At 32.8% G+C, this 19,378-nt stretch overlaps 1 protein-coding gene across 1 annotated transcript in view; it reads left to right on the top strand.

Moving 5' to 3' along the window:
• The window catches only part of LOC115880511 (A disintegrin and metalloproteinase with thrombospondin motifs 7-like), a 94,869-nt gene that overhangs the window by 54,570 nt on the left and 20,921 nt on the right, over positions 1-19,378 (top strand). Inside the window, exons 12-16 of the mRNA XM_030897731.1 lie at positions 4,382-4,506; positions 4,569-4,689; positions 8,020-8,152; positions 10,027-10,147; positions 12,198-12,294. Coding sequence (XP_030753591.1) covers positions 4,382-4,506; positions 4,569-4,689; positions 8,020-8,152; positions 10,027-10,147; positions 12,198-12,294 — 597 coding nt within the window. The remainder of the gene's footprint in view (positions 1-4,381; positions 4,507-4,568; positions 4,690-8,019; positions 8,153-10,026; positions 10,148-12,197; positions 12,295-19,378) is intronic.

Genomic DNA, 19,378 nt, shown 5'->3' with positions numbered 1-19,378 from the left:
TAATGCTGAAAATAATTTAGACAGTTGGAACAGGTACCTTTTGCAAAAATCTAAATTTTAAAAAAATCCTTTCACTGGTTCTCCGTAGACGTCTAACATGCCATCGCTGTGAATCACCTTGTATAGGCCCTCGTCAATTTAGACAAATCAGCGCCAGCGAAGCGAGACAAAACCAATCGAGTGTAACTATAAATTACAAAAGCCAGATCAATAGGAAAAAAGAACCGGAAGAAACTGGATCTTATCTCTGTTAATATTGTCTTTACATTTATTTACTTTTGTGCTTTCATATACATCTAATTGCCTGTAAGTAATCTGAACCGCATTTAACTAATTTCAAATTATTAGTGATCTTTAATGAAGATTATGTTGAAGACCTCAATATTTCTGTCTAAGCCAGAACAACGTTCTAGATATAATTCGTCCACTCAGTATTTTTTAATTATAAATGGAGAATCACAGAGAGTGTGATGGCGCAATTTGGATAACGAGGGATTTAGTTAAAATTTGTTTTTGCAACTAATTTACGTTTAAAGGAGATAATTTCATTAAAAATTTGGCAAGTATCCTAGAGTGTAGCAGCCAACTTCCATATTTTTCGCACTGCATCTGAAAGTAATTATAAATCATTGAATTAAAATACTAATGAAGGAGTGAAATACTAATTTTATCTCCATAAATTAAATTTAAACAACCTTGTTTTTTTATTTTTCTGGCCATATTTTAATTTTTGTTAGAAAACAGTAAAAAAATAAGCAATCCCATCAAAAACATAGAATGTAAAAAATGCCAAGTCTCGCAACACAGTTCTTCTACTATAAAAAGTTGTGAGATCTCATGTAAAATCAAGTCAGTTTATTTTATTTAGTTTCTCTTTAAGCCCCTATTCAACAATTTTGTTACAAATTGTTGGTACCAATTTTAGACCTTTATTTCTGTAATAATTATTATAACGACTTTTGTGGCAATTGCACAGTATGATATTCTCTACTAATTAAAAAACTTTGGGGCACTATTGAGATTTACTTAGTAATCGAAAAGGTAGATTCTTTTATAATTATTGTGCCGTGCAATTGCCAAGTCATTATAATTATTACAGAAATAAAGATCAAATGTTGATACTAACAATTTGTAACAAAATTGTTGAATAGGTGCTTAAAGAGAACCTAAATAAAATAAACTGACTTGGTTTTACATGAGATCTCACAACTATTACTATATATAATTATAGTAGAAGAACTGTGTTGCGAGACATGGCATTTTTTACATTCTATGTTTTTGATGGGAACTAATTTCTTTTTGTAGGTTATCCACCTACTTTTTTCTCGTTTTTTTCATTGAAAATAATATTAAATAAGTTTGTCTAGCAATAATTATTCCTAAACTAGTTTTCTAACGACTTGTTTTTCCGACTTTCGTTATAACTCAAATTTCAACTTTAAAAACGTTCAATTCATGATTTTACCAATGCTTATCCAAAATCAAGATCCAAAATCATGTTTTTGTCAATTTTACACGTATGGTATTCTTATCTCTAAAACTATAAGAGATAGGTATTGGTTAGCATAATAGAAAAATTATAGGATATGAAAGTAGTTTTCAAAACTGTAATAATATATGGGAGTTCCATTAAAATAACAAAGATGCTACCATTTTTCAAATGATCCGGCAACACTGTAACGCTGATAATATTTTAGATAGGTAGAGCAGGTGCCTTTATATAAAAATCCAAACTTTCAAAACTATCCGGTTTTCCTATTGCCCTCACCGGAAAGTCAGTTATCGGTAGCGGGTAGACAGCTAACTTTTGATCCATAAGGATATTTTGACATTTATGTATTTTTTTCTTCCATTATCAGCTTAATGCTACCTAAAATTCAAAATTTGTAACAAACTAAATAAATAAATAAAATAAATAATTTATTAAATTTTTAAGACATGTTTTACATGTATAGATTAAGTCTACAAAATCAGTACGTATAATATTTAATACTTAAATTTGTATAACAATATTCATATTAAAAATACATAATATATATAAAGGAAATTGTTGCGATAAATTTAAATGTCTCTACTATAAGCATGGTATTCCTCCAGACTATAAAAAACTTCGTCAACCAGAAAATTCCTCAATTTGTTTATAAATATCTTTGGTTCGGATATTTGCCTAATTGTAAGAGATAAGCCATTGTACAATTTCACACCAATATAATACACATTACTTTCCACTGTTGTTAAAGAATGTATCGGATATATCAGGTTACTGCGACGTCGAGTTGAATAATCATGAAACTGTTTATTTTGAGAAAATTTTTCAAAATTATTCCTGACCAACATCAATACCTCAAACATATATAAAGACGGCACAGTTAACATACGAAATTTTTTTTTAAAAAATGGCGACAGGTAGACATTCTACTAAAACCAGAAATTGTTCTGACTATTCGTTTCTGAAACACTCACAGTATATGCGAAGAATTGCCCCAAAAAACTATTCCATATTTCACTCGACTATAGAATTGGGCATAATAATATGAACAAATAACTTCAATGACTCCCATCTGTTTTAATCTGTATATAGCATAAGAAATTGATGTTAATTTTTTACACAGTTCATTAATGTGAACATCCCAAGAAAGCTTATTGTACAAGTGTACACCCAAAAATTTAACATGCTCTTCTTGTCTTCTTGTTATCGATTTACCGTTTAGTTTAATTAAATATGATTCATTTATAGTACGTGTAGAGGGTGTAAAGATAACAAAGCTACTTTTTTGTGCATTCAGGAACAATTTGTTAGTGTAAAACCAATTATAAAATTTAGAAAGCATATCTTGTGTTATTGAAACTGCTCTATTGATATTCTCCCCTTAAGCCATGTAACTGGTGTCATCCGCAGACATGACAATACTTCTATCACCACATACTTCCGGTAAATCATTAATAAAAATCAAGAATAAGAGAGGACCCAGGACTGATCTCTATGGTACACCACAAGAGATTTTCAGTTGCCCAGATCGCGCATCTCCAATCTCCACCATCTGCTGATGGTTAGACAGATAAGACTTCAACCATTCGTGCATTTTACCCCACAAGCCACAATCACAAAGTTTCGACAAAAGTATTAACGGATCCACCAGATCAAAAGCCTTACTGAGATCCATAAAAAGACCGATGCACTTCGAGCGATCATTCCGTTTCTCGTATAAATCATTCAAAAATTCGCATATTGCAGTATGAGTAGATCTACCTTCGCAAAAACCATGCTGAAATGAACTTAATATGTTATATTTTCGAAGAAAATCCATAATTTGTCCATAAACTAACTTTTCTATTATTTTGAAAATCGTTGGCAAAGTTACTATAGGTCTATAATTTTCAATATTAAGGGGATCACATGTTTTAAATAACGGAACTATTTTAGAGATCTTCAAAGCTTCAGGAAAGATAGCTACCTCAAACGACCAGTTTATGAGATAAGTCAACGGAATTAGTAATAAATCGACAACTCGCACAGAAACTTTGATTGATATTAGGTGCTTGAAATACAGTAGTAACACTTCATAGAAAAAGTTCTAAGGTCCTAGAAGTACCTTAGAATATTGATGACGGTCGTCACTGTCGAAGTTTGAGTGGCATAAACTTATAATCCTTGAATTATTGTTGTTACGTTCATATACAAATAAAATCAGAAGAGACCGCTTCGCTTAATTCTAGTTTTCTACCTTTTTTCGACTGGAAAGTCAGTTACCGGCGGCGGCTAGAGAGCTAACTTTTGATCCATAAGGATATATATATTCTCCTTATATTCCATAAGGAGATTTTTATTTTTTTCCTTTGATTAAAAGCTTAAAGATACCTAAAATTCAAAATTTGAAGTTTGTGACACATCTAGAAGTACCTTAGAATTTTGATGATATATCAGTGAGTTAATGTCGAAATTAAAGAAATTCGACAAGCGATAATTCATAAACTATGTGGTATAATTACTAGATATTTTGGTAACTTAGCCAGCTATAATATGTCTTCATGTTTAGTAAAAATTAACATACTTGCTTTACAAAACGAAGTTACAGGGTGGTCAAAAGTGCCGCTAATACCTTCGAGAAAAGGATGGTATCGCTATCCTCCACTTGGCGAGGGCACTGCCGATGCCGTGCCTCCAAATATGACAAAACCTTTACGATTATGAAATAATGGATGAATTCGGGTATTTCTTATTACTGAGTCTGAACCGTCCTAGAACTCTACAGCGCGTACGAAGATAAAAAAAATTGCCGCATATTTTCTTCTGCGCATGCGTATTACAGTTCTAGGACCGTTGAGCATCAGTAATAAGAAAAACTCGAAGTAAGGTACTTAGTGAAATTTTTTCTTGTAGCTTTACCATGCGCTTTAGTATGTTCCAATCCCCAAGTAGGAAAAGTAGTATTATCAAACGTAGCCAAAGATGGCAGTATATGCAATCCCGGAACAAGAGATATTTGCATAAAGGGAATTTGTACGGTATGAATAATATGCTATAATTTGCTTCAGAGTCATTTCTTGATGTTCATAATTCATTTTAGCCCGTTGGATGCGATCATAAATTAAATTCGGATGCTATCGAAGATAGATGCGGTATCTGTAATGGAGATGGAACTCAATGCAAATTTGTGGAGGGGACTTTTGAAAATGAAATAGGACGTTGTATGTATAACTTGAAATTAAATTTTTATTGATACATCATCAACCTATGCAATTTTAATTATCATTGTCATATATCTCATTATGACGAATGTTGTTTTATTGATGCTCAAATAGGGCCTTTGACTAAAGTATTAAGGAAGACGTATAATGCTATCCACGCATTCGGGCATTAGAGACGGAATCGACATTATAAGCCCCCATTTTTGACAGTTCCCTTTGACATTTCAATTGATATTTTCGAATTTCATTTGAAAATGTTGTGCTTTTCTTAGCTTCTTCTGTGTTATTTTTTGTAAAGTTGGTTTTGTTTAGAAGTACTATATACACTCACCGGCAAAAAAAACCGGCCACTAAAAACTAGTCCCAATTTCAAAGTAGAGTCTCGCGAACCACTCATTAGATTTTGATGATTTTTTTTTAAATTGTAAATTAATTCCTTCTTAACGGATGCTACGTCAGAAATTTTTATTCTGAATTTATTTTGAGCATATACAGGGCACAATAATAAGACGAAGTTTTTTGTCTGAACTTTGTAAGACCCTGTAGGGTGCAGCAGCTTTAGTAGCTATTGCTAAATTAGTGATTTGTCACATTGTAGCATCATCTTTTGTGGGCATTTTGTTATTTTAATCACGACATTATCTCTGTTTATATTGGAGATATGCTGCTTTAAAACGAACGTCTCGGAAAAATGCTTTGCAGACAAAACCGTGATTCATCCGTGAAAAGGACTTTAATTCATTGCTCAATATCCTAGTTCACTTGTAAACGCGGAAACTGAAGACGTACTCGGCGATGTGGAAGTAGCTGAGGTCCTGTGGCAGGCCTCCTTGCAGACAAGCTATTTTCTTTTAGTCTTCGTCGGATTATTCTCTAACTGACTTGAGTTTTACGCACGACTTGTAGCAGATGTTGATTTTGAAACGCTGTAATTCTACGATTTCGTAAAATATTCGAGACAATAAAGCGGTCATCAGTTGTATTTTTCTTCCATTTTTTTCCGGAACCTATTCGCCTGGTGAAATTTACCGTTTCCATATACCGATTCCAGGCATCCTGGACTGTTGTTCGAGGTATACCTTGGGTATCGGACACATAACGTTGACTTCGGCCATCCTCAATTAAAGCCACAATACGAGCAACATCCGTCACAGATAATGCCATTTTTTAATTTGACAACCGTTGTCATATTACAAATACTCATAAATCCGTTTTCGCCTATGTCGCCTTGATTATTTACACATAAAACTTTCTGCCTGCGAAGCATTTTTCCGCGGCGGCGTATCTCCAATAGAAACAGAGATAATGTCGCGATTAAAAAAAAATGCTCACAAAAGATGAGGCTAGAATGTGATTTGATTTAGCATTAACTACTACAGCTGCTACACCCCACAGGGTTTTACAAAGTTCGGGCACAAAACTTCGTCTTATTGTTGTGCCCTGTATATGCTCAAAATAAATTCGGAATAAAAATTTCTGGCGTAGCATCCGTTAAGAAGGAATTAATTTACAATTAAAAAAAAACCATCAGTGGTTCGCGAGAAATCCAACTTTAAAATTGGGACTAGTTTTTAGTGGCCGGTTTTTTTGCCGGTGAGTTTAGAAAGATTTTCTCTCGGAACTTAAATTAATAGCCTACATTATTGTGAATTCCAAAAAAGACTGTACAAGAGTTAGTTCTGCAGTGTGTGGTAGATCTCGGTCACAAATCTAAAATGTGAAATAAATAAAATCTAAATGAATAAGAGAATACTTTTCACTGATAGGTAAATATATAATACACGTTTAACTAACAAATTTACTGAAACATTTACTGACAACGTAAAACAAAACCAACAAGTCATTGAGTCTAAATACAACATAAAAATTTAAGTTGGTGAGGCTAAGTAAAGAATCATAAACTGGATAGGTTTCACAGGGCAATACTTACCTTACGCTTATAATCAAATATATTGGTCAGTTCAAAGTTACCCAATTTTATGATGAGATCATAAATTCAAAACTAAAATATAAACAAACAATGTTATCAGTATTGAGAAAAGGTTGTCTAATTATGATTATTGTTAGTTTCCAGTAGTTAATATCCAGAAAAAAAATCGTGGATGTTTGGGAAGGCTTGAAAGGAAACAATGTTTTTGTGACGTTTCGCGACTTTATTGTCGCTTCTTCAGGAACTATAGGAGAAGCAGCTTTTTTAAAAATATTAAAATAAGATTAACTGACCACTTACCCAAAACATATATTAATCCACAATATGCCTACAGACATTCATGGCGATTCCAACCGCCAACACTAAGACACATACAGACGAATCGAACAGAAATTTAACAGGTATTTTTTGGCCCGATATACACCGAAGCTCGGTTTGTGTCGTACTGACACCAGAATTTCGGTACCAAAAAAAGGATTGATTTTTTGTTTCCTTTATCGTTAATTACTTTCCCCGTGTCTCTGGTTGCTCTTAGTCGAGTCCTAGTCAATTCCCTATATGTGCAGGTCGGTCGACATCGCCATAAACAAACAAACGGAATCATACTGTGGGCCCGATAGTAATCAAAATTAAATATTTTTTTTTAAATTATTTGTCAACAAATAAAAGATAAAAGACTAAAAAAATATTAAAAATTAAAGAAACATAATATAAAAGAAGCAAAACATACGTTTAGTTTTCATTGGATTTTAACTAAGAGCAACCAGAGACACGGGGAAAGAAATTAACGATAAACAAAAAATCAATCCTTTTTTTGGTACCGAAATTAATTTAACTGGTGTCAGTACGACACAAACCGATCATCGGTGTATATCGGGCCAAAAATTACCTGTTAAGTTTCTGTTCGATTCGTCTGTATGTGTCTTAGTGTTGGCGGCTGGAATCGCCATGAATGTTTGTAGGCATAATGTGGATTAATATATGTTTTAGGTAAGTGGTCAGTTAATCTTATTTTGATATTTTTAAAAAAGCTGCTTCTCCTATAGTGCCTGAAGAAGCGACAACAAAGTCGCGAAACATTGTTTCCTTTCAAGCATTCCCAACCACCCACGATTTTTTTTCTGCAGGTTGTCTAATGTTTATGTAGGTTTCTAAAGCCATAGTTTCTAAGTCCAGTTGACTCAAAATGACCATCATCGATATTCACCATATAATATTACATATAAAACAACGGTTGCGATAGTATGGTATATCATACTGTATATTTCGTCATATAAACTCTTCTAGCACTTTATTTATACATTTTAATGTCATGACTGAAGGTTTTATTAATAAAATAAGCAACGTATCATAGAAAACTTCACCGTTCTTTTAGAATTATTCATAATATTTTGTTTTAGTAAATTCTGCGAAGACAGTAGTGACGATACCGGCAGGTGCCAGGAAAATCCGCGTCGAGGAAAAATCCGAATCGGAAAATTGTCTCGCTGTCGCCGACGTCGATCAAAAGCATTTCTTTCTCAATAAAGGCGGGTGAGTCAATTGTGGATCACCTTCATATATCATATCTTGTGAGTGAGGGCCTAGAATTCCTGATCTGCCCTATACAGTATGTCCTGGTATTGTTTTTACAAGAGGAAACACTTTTTTGTTAGCGTCATTTGGAGAAAAATGTATTGCTCATAAACATTTTTGATTGTTCTGAAATGGTTTATCCCGTTTATATTTTTCCAATTTTCCATACAGTGATAGAGATAATAAATTATCTCTATAACGGTATTAAATTCAATTAAAGAAAACATGAAAATATAGTTGAAAGTCCTAAACATCAAAACTCGTTTCTATAGTTAGGTATATATGTTCGTTTTCATCAGTTTTCATTCTTTGATAGATTGCATATAGATTGTTATTGATAGAATTCTAATTAACGTCATATTTTTTTGCTGTTTTAAAATGTTAAAGAAGCACACAATTTATTTGGTTCAAACGATACGGAAAGGATAATAATGGTTATCGGAACATGTGATACTTTAAGAACAGCAAAAAATATGACGCTAATCAAAATTAATAATAATCATTTATCAAGGAATGAATAATTTTCTCTAAAGCAGGATGGAAATTTGGAAAAGTTTAAACGGATTAACCGCTTTTGAAAAATGCATTTTTCTCAAAATGTCCACAATAAAAAAGTTTTACGTAGATCGCACGGATGGAATCGGATGGAAATGTCATCCCTTTTTTCTGTTAAATTAATCTCGTTCGGTCAATTCTTGTTTTCTTCCGCTTTCTTTTTTTTTGAGCCACAAAAGACCCTTGCTGTCACCTTGAAGATTATTTCTTATTTCTCTTGATGGCTAGCGATCAGAAAATGCTTGGTCTTGGTTTTGTAGTCTAAGGTTATCTTCATCTTTATCTTTAGTTTACAAAACTTGCTGAATTTTATACCTTCAAAAATTGGTAAATTAAATTTAATTATTTTTAAAATCTCTACCGTTTTATTTTATCTTTCTACTAATAAAAACTATTATCTTTCGTGTGATGTCTTTATTTTAACTATTCCAGTTGTTATATACGAGACGGTATACAAATTTTATTGGTGGCCTATTACAACTCTCTGAGTATACAGTATATACTTTTCACCTGATTTTCCCCCACTTAACTTAATAAAGAACAAAAGTAAAAATGCAAACCGAAATGCAAAAGCGATATCGCAAATGTTTGTCATTTTACAGAATGCTTTGTCATAATTTGACACAAATTCAAATACCTTTAATTTCACAGAAGAGTTTGAAAAGTTTCAAAAATTTTTAGTCGGGTTCATTTGCATCCGCATACGTGCGTCGATCATGGTTCCGTCACTCCAATCGTATTGAAGTATGTTCTGTCACTTTTGAAATAAACCAATAAGAGTGGTTAAAAACCACAAAAGATGACGCCATGGCGGATTTATATATAAACCCAGCTATAGTTAACACAAAACGTATTAGAAACTTTGTTTATTGAAATAAATGGATATTGGTATGGGCGCCATCTGCTTTTTCTCTATCATCGTCTGTCTAAATCTTCCCTGAGTCGTAAAACAGAGTATATTAATATCATATTAAACTGCTATTGTAACTCCGATGATTAAATTGCCCTAATACATATATTAAGCTTAACAAGAGCCTACTTGAATCTCTAGGAGGGACTTCACCATAAATATCCTACGTATTCATTTACTATATTTGTCACGTAGAAAACACAACGGAATAAGCATAATAAACTTATAACTTCTGACGTATTGCCATCCATTTTCAGTCGCCTGATTTCGTTCTTTGACAGCCTTTCTTCCTGTTTATCTTTTCTCTTGTTTCTGGCTGATTTAATTTGTTGCCTCTTCTCCTTTTTTATGTCTTTCCGTACGACAGGATGACTTCGTCGCAAGGGGAGCACAAAATAGCGGGCAGTAAAGCGTTTTATCGACGAATGGGAGAGGATCAAGATCAGCTCCTTATCAATGGACCTATAAAAGAAGACATTGTAATATTGGTAAGATTATCCGACTATATTTTGTAATGATTCGTGTAGTACAGCTCGTCAAATATAGGATGGTATTTAGCGATTTTGTAACGACTGAGTGAGGGCGTTTTGGCAGAAATAATCAAAAGATGTAAGAAAGTAGTTAATTATTATTCTTATACCTCTATCTCGTACAATAAATCCGGAAGTGACGTCATTATACTTCGTATTTTTGTTAGACACAATTTTTAAATTTTCTTTAACAATTTTTCGTTCATTGATTTCAAAGTCTAAAAAGCTGAAAAGACTTAGTGTCAGAACTCCAGTTATAGTGAGTTTACTATGAATCATAGGAAGAAAAAATTCTAAAATCGATACTTTTGTAGCGTGCAATGTTGATCATACTAAAAGTAGTAATACTAGTTAGTACATAATTATAGGTATAAAGCTTGATTTTCGTGCATTCGTTGTCCGACGATACGATAATACGATATTAACTTTATTGGTTGAATTTAAAGACTTGAATTGGTTAGAAAATTACGCAGTTTTTAAATTTATTACCATTTCATGCCTCCGTTCATAGAATATACAATTTGCTTGTGATTGGTATCATTTTATATTTTCATTTCCATAACGATTTTGCTGTTTTACTAATAGCCTAATAGCTAGCAACGTTTTCGAGAGAGAATTTTAAGAAAACTGGTTCTTTAATTTATCTTTTGCTATGCTCTCCTGAACAGAATGCTAGAATGCGCGTTTTTCTACGTAAACGTTTTTCTATAAAAATTAAGAAGAAAAACAATAAAAAATTACAATACGCAAGTATTTTACCGATAACGACTGCACTGTTCTCCAAGCTTGGCATACTACCGTTCTCAGACTCCAATGTTGTATCTGCATTCCTGAAATTCCTTTCGTAAATACAGATCCAGTAGACGTACTACAGCCATCTACAGCATTTGCTATACTTACAATTCTATCTTTATAGGCTTGGTGAATTCTCCGTCGGTGCTGCCACCATCAGAGAATATCGTAAACAATCGGTATATAAAACCAATCGGTATATAAAACCAATTCTAGGAGAATTTATATTAGAATTTGTTAAGCTGTCGTTGTCACAAGATAGTAAAATTTTGTGATCACATAAATAAGAAATCACATAAAATACACGAAAATGCGATACTCTGTACAGATGTGATGCGCAGTAGTGAACCGCAGTAAGTGCGGCCCGTCTACCGGCAGCCAGACGGGCCGCACTTGGTCAGGAGGGCATACCACAAGATATATTCATCTTGACCCCCATTTTATATCAAAACTTCATCTTCACATTTATTACTAATTTTCAAGCTCAGGAGCTTGGAATACCCTGAAAGGAAAGAAATTCTCCCCCCACTCACAGCGGATACAGACAGAAGATACCAAGAATGAACAACTTTGTATTAACTTCACTGTAATGAGCAAAAAAATTGAAAGGAAGAGGGATTGGAGGAGAAACGTTTGCTTAGCAGGCAAAAGACCATAGCAAAATACACATAACAACTTTGAGATACACCTCACTGTAGTATTGAGCAATAAAAATGATTGGAAGTGCAAAACCTTTGCCCAGCAGGTAAAAGGCCATACCAAAAGGTGGGGTTAGTGATGCAGTTGGGGTTAGAACTTTTACTATTACAACACCAAAATAAAAGACTAATTTACCACAATACACCTGCTAAGGAATATTATCGAGAAATTGGCATATCATCCAATATTTGACGAGTTGCGCCTATTTATCTGTTTATTATTGCATTTAATCCTTTAAACTGATGATTAAAATTTACCTTCATTCCACTCCGTTTTAAAATGCCGTTAAGTTGAAATTGAAGAAATTATCTCCTGAGCTTTCAATGCTTAAAATACAGTTAACTTTAATGCCATATAATAAAAGTTAGAGGCTATTTTGTAAAGTTATAAAGTTTAAACTTTTAACTAAATATTTTTGTGATTTTTAACCCTGCGTTATAGAGACATTACGCGAGTAAATGTATACAATTTACGAAAACAAGTAAAATGTATGGTCATTTAATTATTATTTTTGTAGTATTTATATTATCAAAGCGAAAATGTGGGAGTGGACTACAGTTGGGTGGAAGGAGAAGTTGACACTAACTATGAACCAAAATATAGCTGGGAAATAGGTAATTAGTAACTAAAAGAGTGTGTCTTTTTAAATACATTTAAATATGTTAATTGGTAATTAAAGTGAATGTTCATGCCTGATATTATTAAATTCATAACATAGGAAACATTTTCTACAAAATATTTATTTTTATCCATAATAATGTTTATCAGTTCCTGGATACAAGACCCTTTAGTGTTGCAGCAATGATAAAAAAATATAGAAAACAACTTCAAAAACTAACTAATTAATTATTACTTAATTTTAAATTACACACGAGACATCTTAGACAACTCTTAAGAATAAAATGGTTCCATCATGTCTTAAACGTATCGGTCCTTGAAAAAGCTAACTGCGAGAGTATTGAAGTCATGATTACAAAGTCCCGCTTAAGATGGGCTGGTCACGTATGCAGAATGCAAGAAAACCGCATACTAAAATCTCTGCTTTACGGTGAGCTTGTAGACGGTAAGAGGAGGCCGGGTGGACAACTCAAAAGGTTCAAGGATATTTTCCACGAAAACTTAAAGGGAATTAACAAGCGGAATGAGTGGGAAGAGGCAGCTCACAATAGAACAGAATGGAGTAGAATTGTAAAGTCAGTTAAGAGCGACAACCAAAAAGTAAAGAGGCAACAAAACAATGACATTTTTGAATGTCTGGAGTGCGGTAGTCAGATAACATCACGTATCGGGCTTTTCAGTCACAGAAAAGCTCATGATAGAAAACGCCTTGCGTGGCCATCTTCTGATGCGTGTCAAATACTCGTCAGCGAGTAATGGCAGTATGTATGTATGTATGTAATTTAATGTCCGAAATACATTGTAAATGTCCGAAAATACATTGCTTACCGATCATGTAGATCCCGGGTGCGTCGCAAAAGTGGCTCACCCTCTATAACTTCAATCACATTCAATTGTTTTCAGTCACTTCCTGTTTCACCGAAAGTGACTACAACTTTTGGTTTTTAAATGGCGCCCTCGATATTTTTTTACTTTATCCGATAAAAATTGACAGTCTGAATAGAATGACATATGAAGATACTTCTTGACATTTACACTTTAAAAAAATCGTATTTTAAATCTCAATATAGAGTGCCATGGCTGTGCTAGAAACACTAATTTTTAATCAAGGACCCTTGGAAAAATAGTCGTCAGCGAGTTTTTGATCGTCTAATGTTTTATGTGTCTTATCCTGATCGGTTAAAAGATGCTCAAATTGTATTTTTAATCATATCTCAATTTTTTTAAATGGAACGAGAGTGGTTCATTAGCATATTTAGAAAAAGCATTTTTTACGAATAATTTGGTACCACACACTTGGTATTTCTAGTCAAGTTGTCATATGAAATGTCATTCTATTCAGAGTGTCATTTTCTACCGAATAAAGTAGAAATGTAACGAAGACATTTAAAAATCAAAAGTTGTAGTTGTTTCCGGTGAAACAGGAAGTGACCAATAACAATTTAATTAAATATATTCTTCTTACCGTACCAGGCTCTATTCAGAGCGTCGGCTACCTCTCGCATGTACTTGTGATGTGTCATCGGTGTTTCACAAGTACACCGGACCTACAGTTTATCGCCGAATCCGAACGGCACTATTTGGGAGGCTGTACAAGGCAAATATACTCAAGGTAGTTTGCCAGTGCCTTCCTTGAGGTGGCGGCTCGCTGGTCGCTCTATTTAAATAAATCAATATTTAAAAAAAAATCAATATTTTTATTTAAATAAATAAAGCGACCGTACTGGTTGGGGATCGAACCCAGTACCATCCCATCTCTCGCACCGCAGATCGACTCACTACTGCTTGAGCTACGGCCGCACTAAATACTATCACTAAATAATTAAAGATAAAAAATAAAAAATAAAGAAATTATAGGGGTGAGGCACTTTTGAGATGCACCCGGTATACTGTATAACAAGATATACGTTTATAATTATTAAAGACATCTTTTTAGCAGCAACTGCAGTGACAAATTAGTATTGGTATATTCTTAATATTCGACATTAACCTTAACTTTAAAATCATGTTTGCACAAAAACTTAAGTTTCAGTGTTATTGCTATTTTTCTGTATTTTTTATTACTTTAATTTATTTAAGGTCTAGACGACTCGCTATTTCAAATAACATTTAAAGGTCTAGACACTTCGCCAACGAGAAATTTTTAATTTGTGGTCTTATTTGGATCTGTTTGTGTTAACAGAAGCCAAGTGTATTGAGTTTTAAATGAAATTAGAATTTTTTAAATTTCTTCTTATTCGTCTTCATTCTTTTAATTCGTAAGATAAAAAGAAAGGTGTAACTTAAAGAAGAAATTAGGATGAGTATTTATACCTTCAGTTTGGGTCCTTCTCCAATCTTCCGATATGTATTTGAAATCTTCATCAAGAACTTTATCAACAATATCTTGTTCTCTACGAGATATTCGCTATTGTTACTTTTCAAATTGTCACCTTTGATATACATATTTGTTGAGTGGACTTTAATATAAGGAACCAGCTGGACCCGGCTAACTTCGTACCTGTAATAGTGAAGTGAAGTTAATTGAGGTGAGAGCTTTTTGTCAACCTTGGTGGTACGGATAACTGATTGATTGAATGATCTGGAATAATTGAGATCAGTCAATCCGACTGTCGTTGGCATTTCTTCTCAATATTTGCGTATGCATTTCGATTCAAGTATTACCTATATTATTTTAATATGCCATTTTCCGTTAAATTTGTATTCTATAATGTCTAGTAAGTCATTGATTTGCAGTGTACATGAATTATTATTTAAGCTAAAAGTTAATTTATTACATAAGCTATAAATTACGTAAACTAAAAGCGTGCGTGACCTGAGAAATTAATTTAAATATTAATTTTCTGTATATGTTTTTTCCGTGATGTTATTCGAAATTTTAATAGATATTCTTCTATTCAGAGTCATTATTTACATTTAAACGTGACCCAGTCGTCACGTGACGAACATGGAGCATTCTAGACGCAATTTGCCACAATGTCAACTTTTATGCACCCTCCTATTTTAGGGATATAGTAGTGTACTGAATATAGAGTCCCAAAATATTGAAAAACTGTGTTCAACAATCTTACTGTGGTCCATTTATCTATTACAGCTGAGGAAACACTAATTTTCATTACAGCAGCGGAAATCCCTGGCAAGCCTCTTTATTCGCATTCGTATGGAGGAAATATATCTTTGGTATAGACGTGCATTCGTAGCGATTATAGGGTGCGACGAATGGGATTAGCGCTAACAAATGTAAAAAAATTGTGTGTGCTTTATGTGCGTATATTAGAATCGAAACTTCTTTTTACTTCCGTGTGTCTGTCCGTCTGAGGATTCCATTCGGGTACCTCTATCCACGTGCCAAGTTTGGTTCCAATCGACCCATAATTAAGAAAAATCTTGATAATTTCGTCCATTTAGAGGTCGGTTCGCAACTTCGAGGACATCACATGTATCCCGTCACCAATTATGCCGAAATTGATTTATCTTCAATACCAAATCCTTAGTCCCACCCTGATGAAGATGTAAACGAAATATCGTATTGAACTTTGCAGAGTGGGACCGTGTGCACCGTTGTCGCTGACATAGCCTAGTCACCAAATTTGGTCGCGATCCGGCAACAATTTGTCACGTTTCTTACCTCAAAACTAACTGACACAGTGACACGTGTCGTACACGGTAAAGTTGGCCTCGGTCCAATCTATCGACATACCAAACTTCATTTAAATCGTACGATTCTTGATTTGATTCATTGATTATGAGGTTTTGTAGTGCACGAAACGTCGTCAAAATATCACGAAAATATTGTGTTTTTCGAGCCCTATCTACATTCCGAGTTTCAGCACCCTAGCTGACATAGGGCCCGAGTTACGACACTCCAAGGAGCCATCTCAACTTCCTCATTGGCTTACCACTTTTTCGATCGTTACTACTTTTTCTGACGCTAGTTCGTTTGTTACGGCTTTGAAATTTTAATCCAAGCCCGCGTAAAGATGTTTCACTTCAAAAAAGTAAAGTATTTTAAGAATTATATTTCTCCGAACGAAGAGCGTGTTTTAAAAATAAAACTTTATTGAGAAGGTAGGTAATGCAGTACTAAAAGTTAACACAGGATCGTGAACAAGATTGATTCTATATAGGGATTACAAGCTTTTATATATAATTTAATGTTAACATAAGCATAAAACTATTCTAGAATATGGGTGGCTTCGTTGGCAGCTTCCATTCATGGGATGCCCATAACTCCTCCCACCGAAGACGAAAACAACGGGGCTCGCTTGTTTTCGAAGTCCTGAAAGGGATATCTTCTTTCTTGACTTCTTCTGTCTTCTTTTGTGATAACTTCAACCGAATTTGTCTTCTTAGTTTCCATAAAATTATTATAATCAAAGTTACAATAATTAATAGTATAGTTGTGGTGGAACTCCAAGCTATGGTATGGATTGGGTTGACCACGATTGGTTTTAATTGGTTTGCCTTTTCTTCTAGGTTTTTAATATGATGTAGATCAATTGATTGGATCTTGATCTTTTCTTCAAATTTTTCTTTGGTAATTTCATCAAAGGTAATCTTTGGTAAGATGAAGGGATTTCCTTTGATTATATTTTCAGTATTCCAATATGTATTTTGAAGTATTTGAACTCCACAATTAAAAGGTACACTAACTAAACTTGGTTTAGTAATTAAGTGGTACTCTTGATTCTTACAAGTTTTTAATATTTGTAAGTCTTTTCGGCTTGGTATCACAATTATGTAATTGTTGTTTATCATTTCAATTATTGGTTGTTCTGGTACAGCCATTGTTAATTGACAATTTTGGGTCTCCACTCCTTGGATTAAGTTGATTGAACATTCATTTGTGATGGGTTGAAGATCGTTGTGGCAAATAAAGATGTTTTCAACCATCGGACATTCTTCAGGTAAATATTCTTGCATATGATGGCCCAGTACAAGGTAGGGTTGTTTAGGAATTATAATGGTATTATTTATAGGAATGGGAAATAAATGGTATAATTTATAGGTATCTTGATTGAAGATTGGAAAATGTATTATAAATATTATTTTATTGTTTATAAATTTAATTTGTAAATTTGCAACTTGATAATAGTTGTTTAAATTTTCAAAATTTATTATTTTATTTTTCCCATATAGTATTGTCAAATTAGATATAATTTTTGACATATCTTTTGCAGAAATAACAGTACTATGTAGAACATTTAGTTGTGCAAAGCTTATTGCATCTTCTAAATTGTCTAAGAATGTTATTATATTTTGACAATTTAATATAATTTGATTTATAGTATTCTGAGCTTGCAAGAATGCAGTTATGTCATTAATTGATTTCTTTATATTTGATTTTAATGTTTCAATATGTTTTTTAATTATATTTTGATTATTTATGAGTACTGAAATCGTCTCATTATAATTTTGAATAAGTTGTTTAGTTAATGACATATGTAAATTCACTTCACTTTGAAAGGAATTTTGACTATTCTGCAATTCATTTATTGCTTTATCATATTTTTCGCCATCTTCAGCGTCTAGTGTTCCAAATAGCCACTTCGATACTTTTCCGCCTAAATTTATTAAACCTCTTTTGGTTCTTGTATGTGGTTGAACATTATTTAATTTTGTTTTAGCTTCTATTATAAGATATTTGGTATGATTCATCATAGCTTTTAAATTTGGCAGATGTGTATATCGACTTATATTCATTTTATTTAAATTATGATTTATTTGATTATAAAATATTTCAATATTTTGTAATTGATTTATTATTGGTAAAACTTCAATGTAATGAATGAATGTGTGTTTTGTTTCAATAATCTTTGTATTACCTAATAGGAATGGTAATAAAGGAGTTTGAATTGGAGTTATCGTAATGTCATTGTCATTCGTCACTGTCAGACAGGTTCGTGTTCGCAGCATGACTAGTAGAAGCAACAGCAGTATTGTCTTCATTTTGTCCCTGCGAATAAGAAAACTTTTTAGGTTTCTTTAATCGTGATTTATGAATAACTTTATCTTTTGAAGTTATTATTTTCTTTCCTATATCGTCTTTTATAGATATTTTCTCATAACGTGGTTGATCTTTAGATCTTTCTGCTTTTGGATTTTTCGTATAAGCAGATTTTTCTATATTATATTCAATGGGTTCTTCACGATTTTCATTGTTTTTATCGATAATCTTCGTTTTAGTTTCTAGATTTCTTTTATAAATGTTTTTATAAATAATTTTTAATCTTTCACGTCGATCATCAATATATTTGTTGACAATTATTTCATCTGTTAAATCAAAAGGATCTAAAGCATTAAGCTTTCCATTTATTATATCAAAGGGTTTTTGTTTCGTAACGCTGTGTACAGATAAGTTATATCCTAGGATTGCATATTGCATTAACTGTTTAGGTTTTGCATTTGGATCTTTAATTTTTAGGGCTCTGTAATGTTCTATAATTGTTGAATGGAATCTTTCAACAGGGCTATTACTGTTGGGATTTCCTGGAGTCGTAAAATGTATAGCTATATTGTGTAGCTTACAAAATTCTAACAATAATGTTGATTTGAATTCTGTACCATTATCGCAAGTTATTTGGTAAGGAAGACCATGATGATTTATAAATGTTAATAAATTATCCATTACAGTTGTTGCTGTACAAATTGGTTCTAATACATAAGCTTGTCCATACCTTGAGAATACATCAATTAGTGTTAGAAATTTCACATTATGAATTTGGAATGTGTCTAAATGAATTAATTCTAAAGGCTCAGTTGGCGTTGGGCTTAAATTAAATTTTATTTTAGGTGGATTTCTATCATATTTTGTTTGTTGACAAGTGTCACAATTATTTATAAATTCAGTTAAATCTTCCTTCATTTTAGGCCAATAGTATTGTTGTTTAATTCCTAATAAGGCTTCATTGATTCCTCGATGACATGTCTTGTTATGATGATATTTAATTATATCTTTTTGTCTTGTTTCATCACAGACATCATAGAGATATGATTTTGAAATTACAAGTTTGTATGCATTGTGTCTAAATACACTTGGTAGTATAGTACTTACTTCAAGATATAGATTTTCTTTTGCAT

This window comes from Sitophilus oryzae, unplaced genomic scaffold (genome assembly GCF_002938485.1).
Source record: "Sitophilus oryzae breed Bouriz unplaced genomic scaffold, Soryzae_2.0 scaffold_1625_pilon_pilon, whole genome shotgun sequence".
Taxonomy (NCBI): Eukaryota; Metazoa; Arthropoda; class Insecta; order Coleoptera; family Curculionidae; genus Sitophilus; species Sitophilus oryzae.
This window is presented reverse-complemented; position numbering and strand designations above follow the sequence as displayed.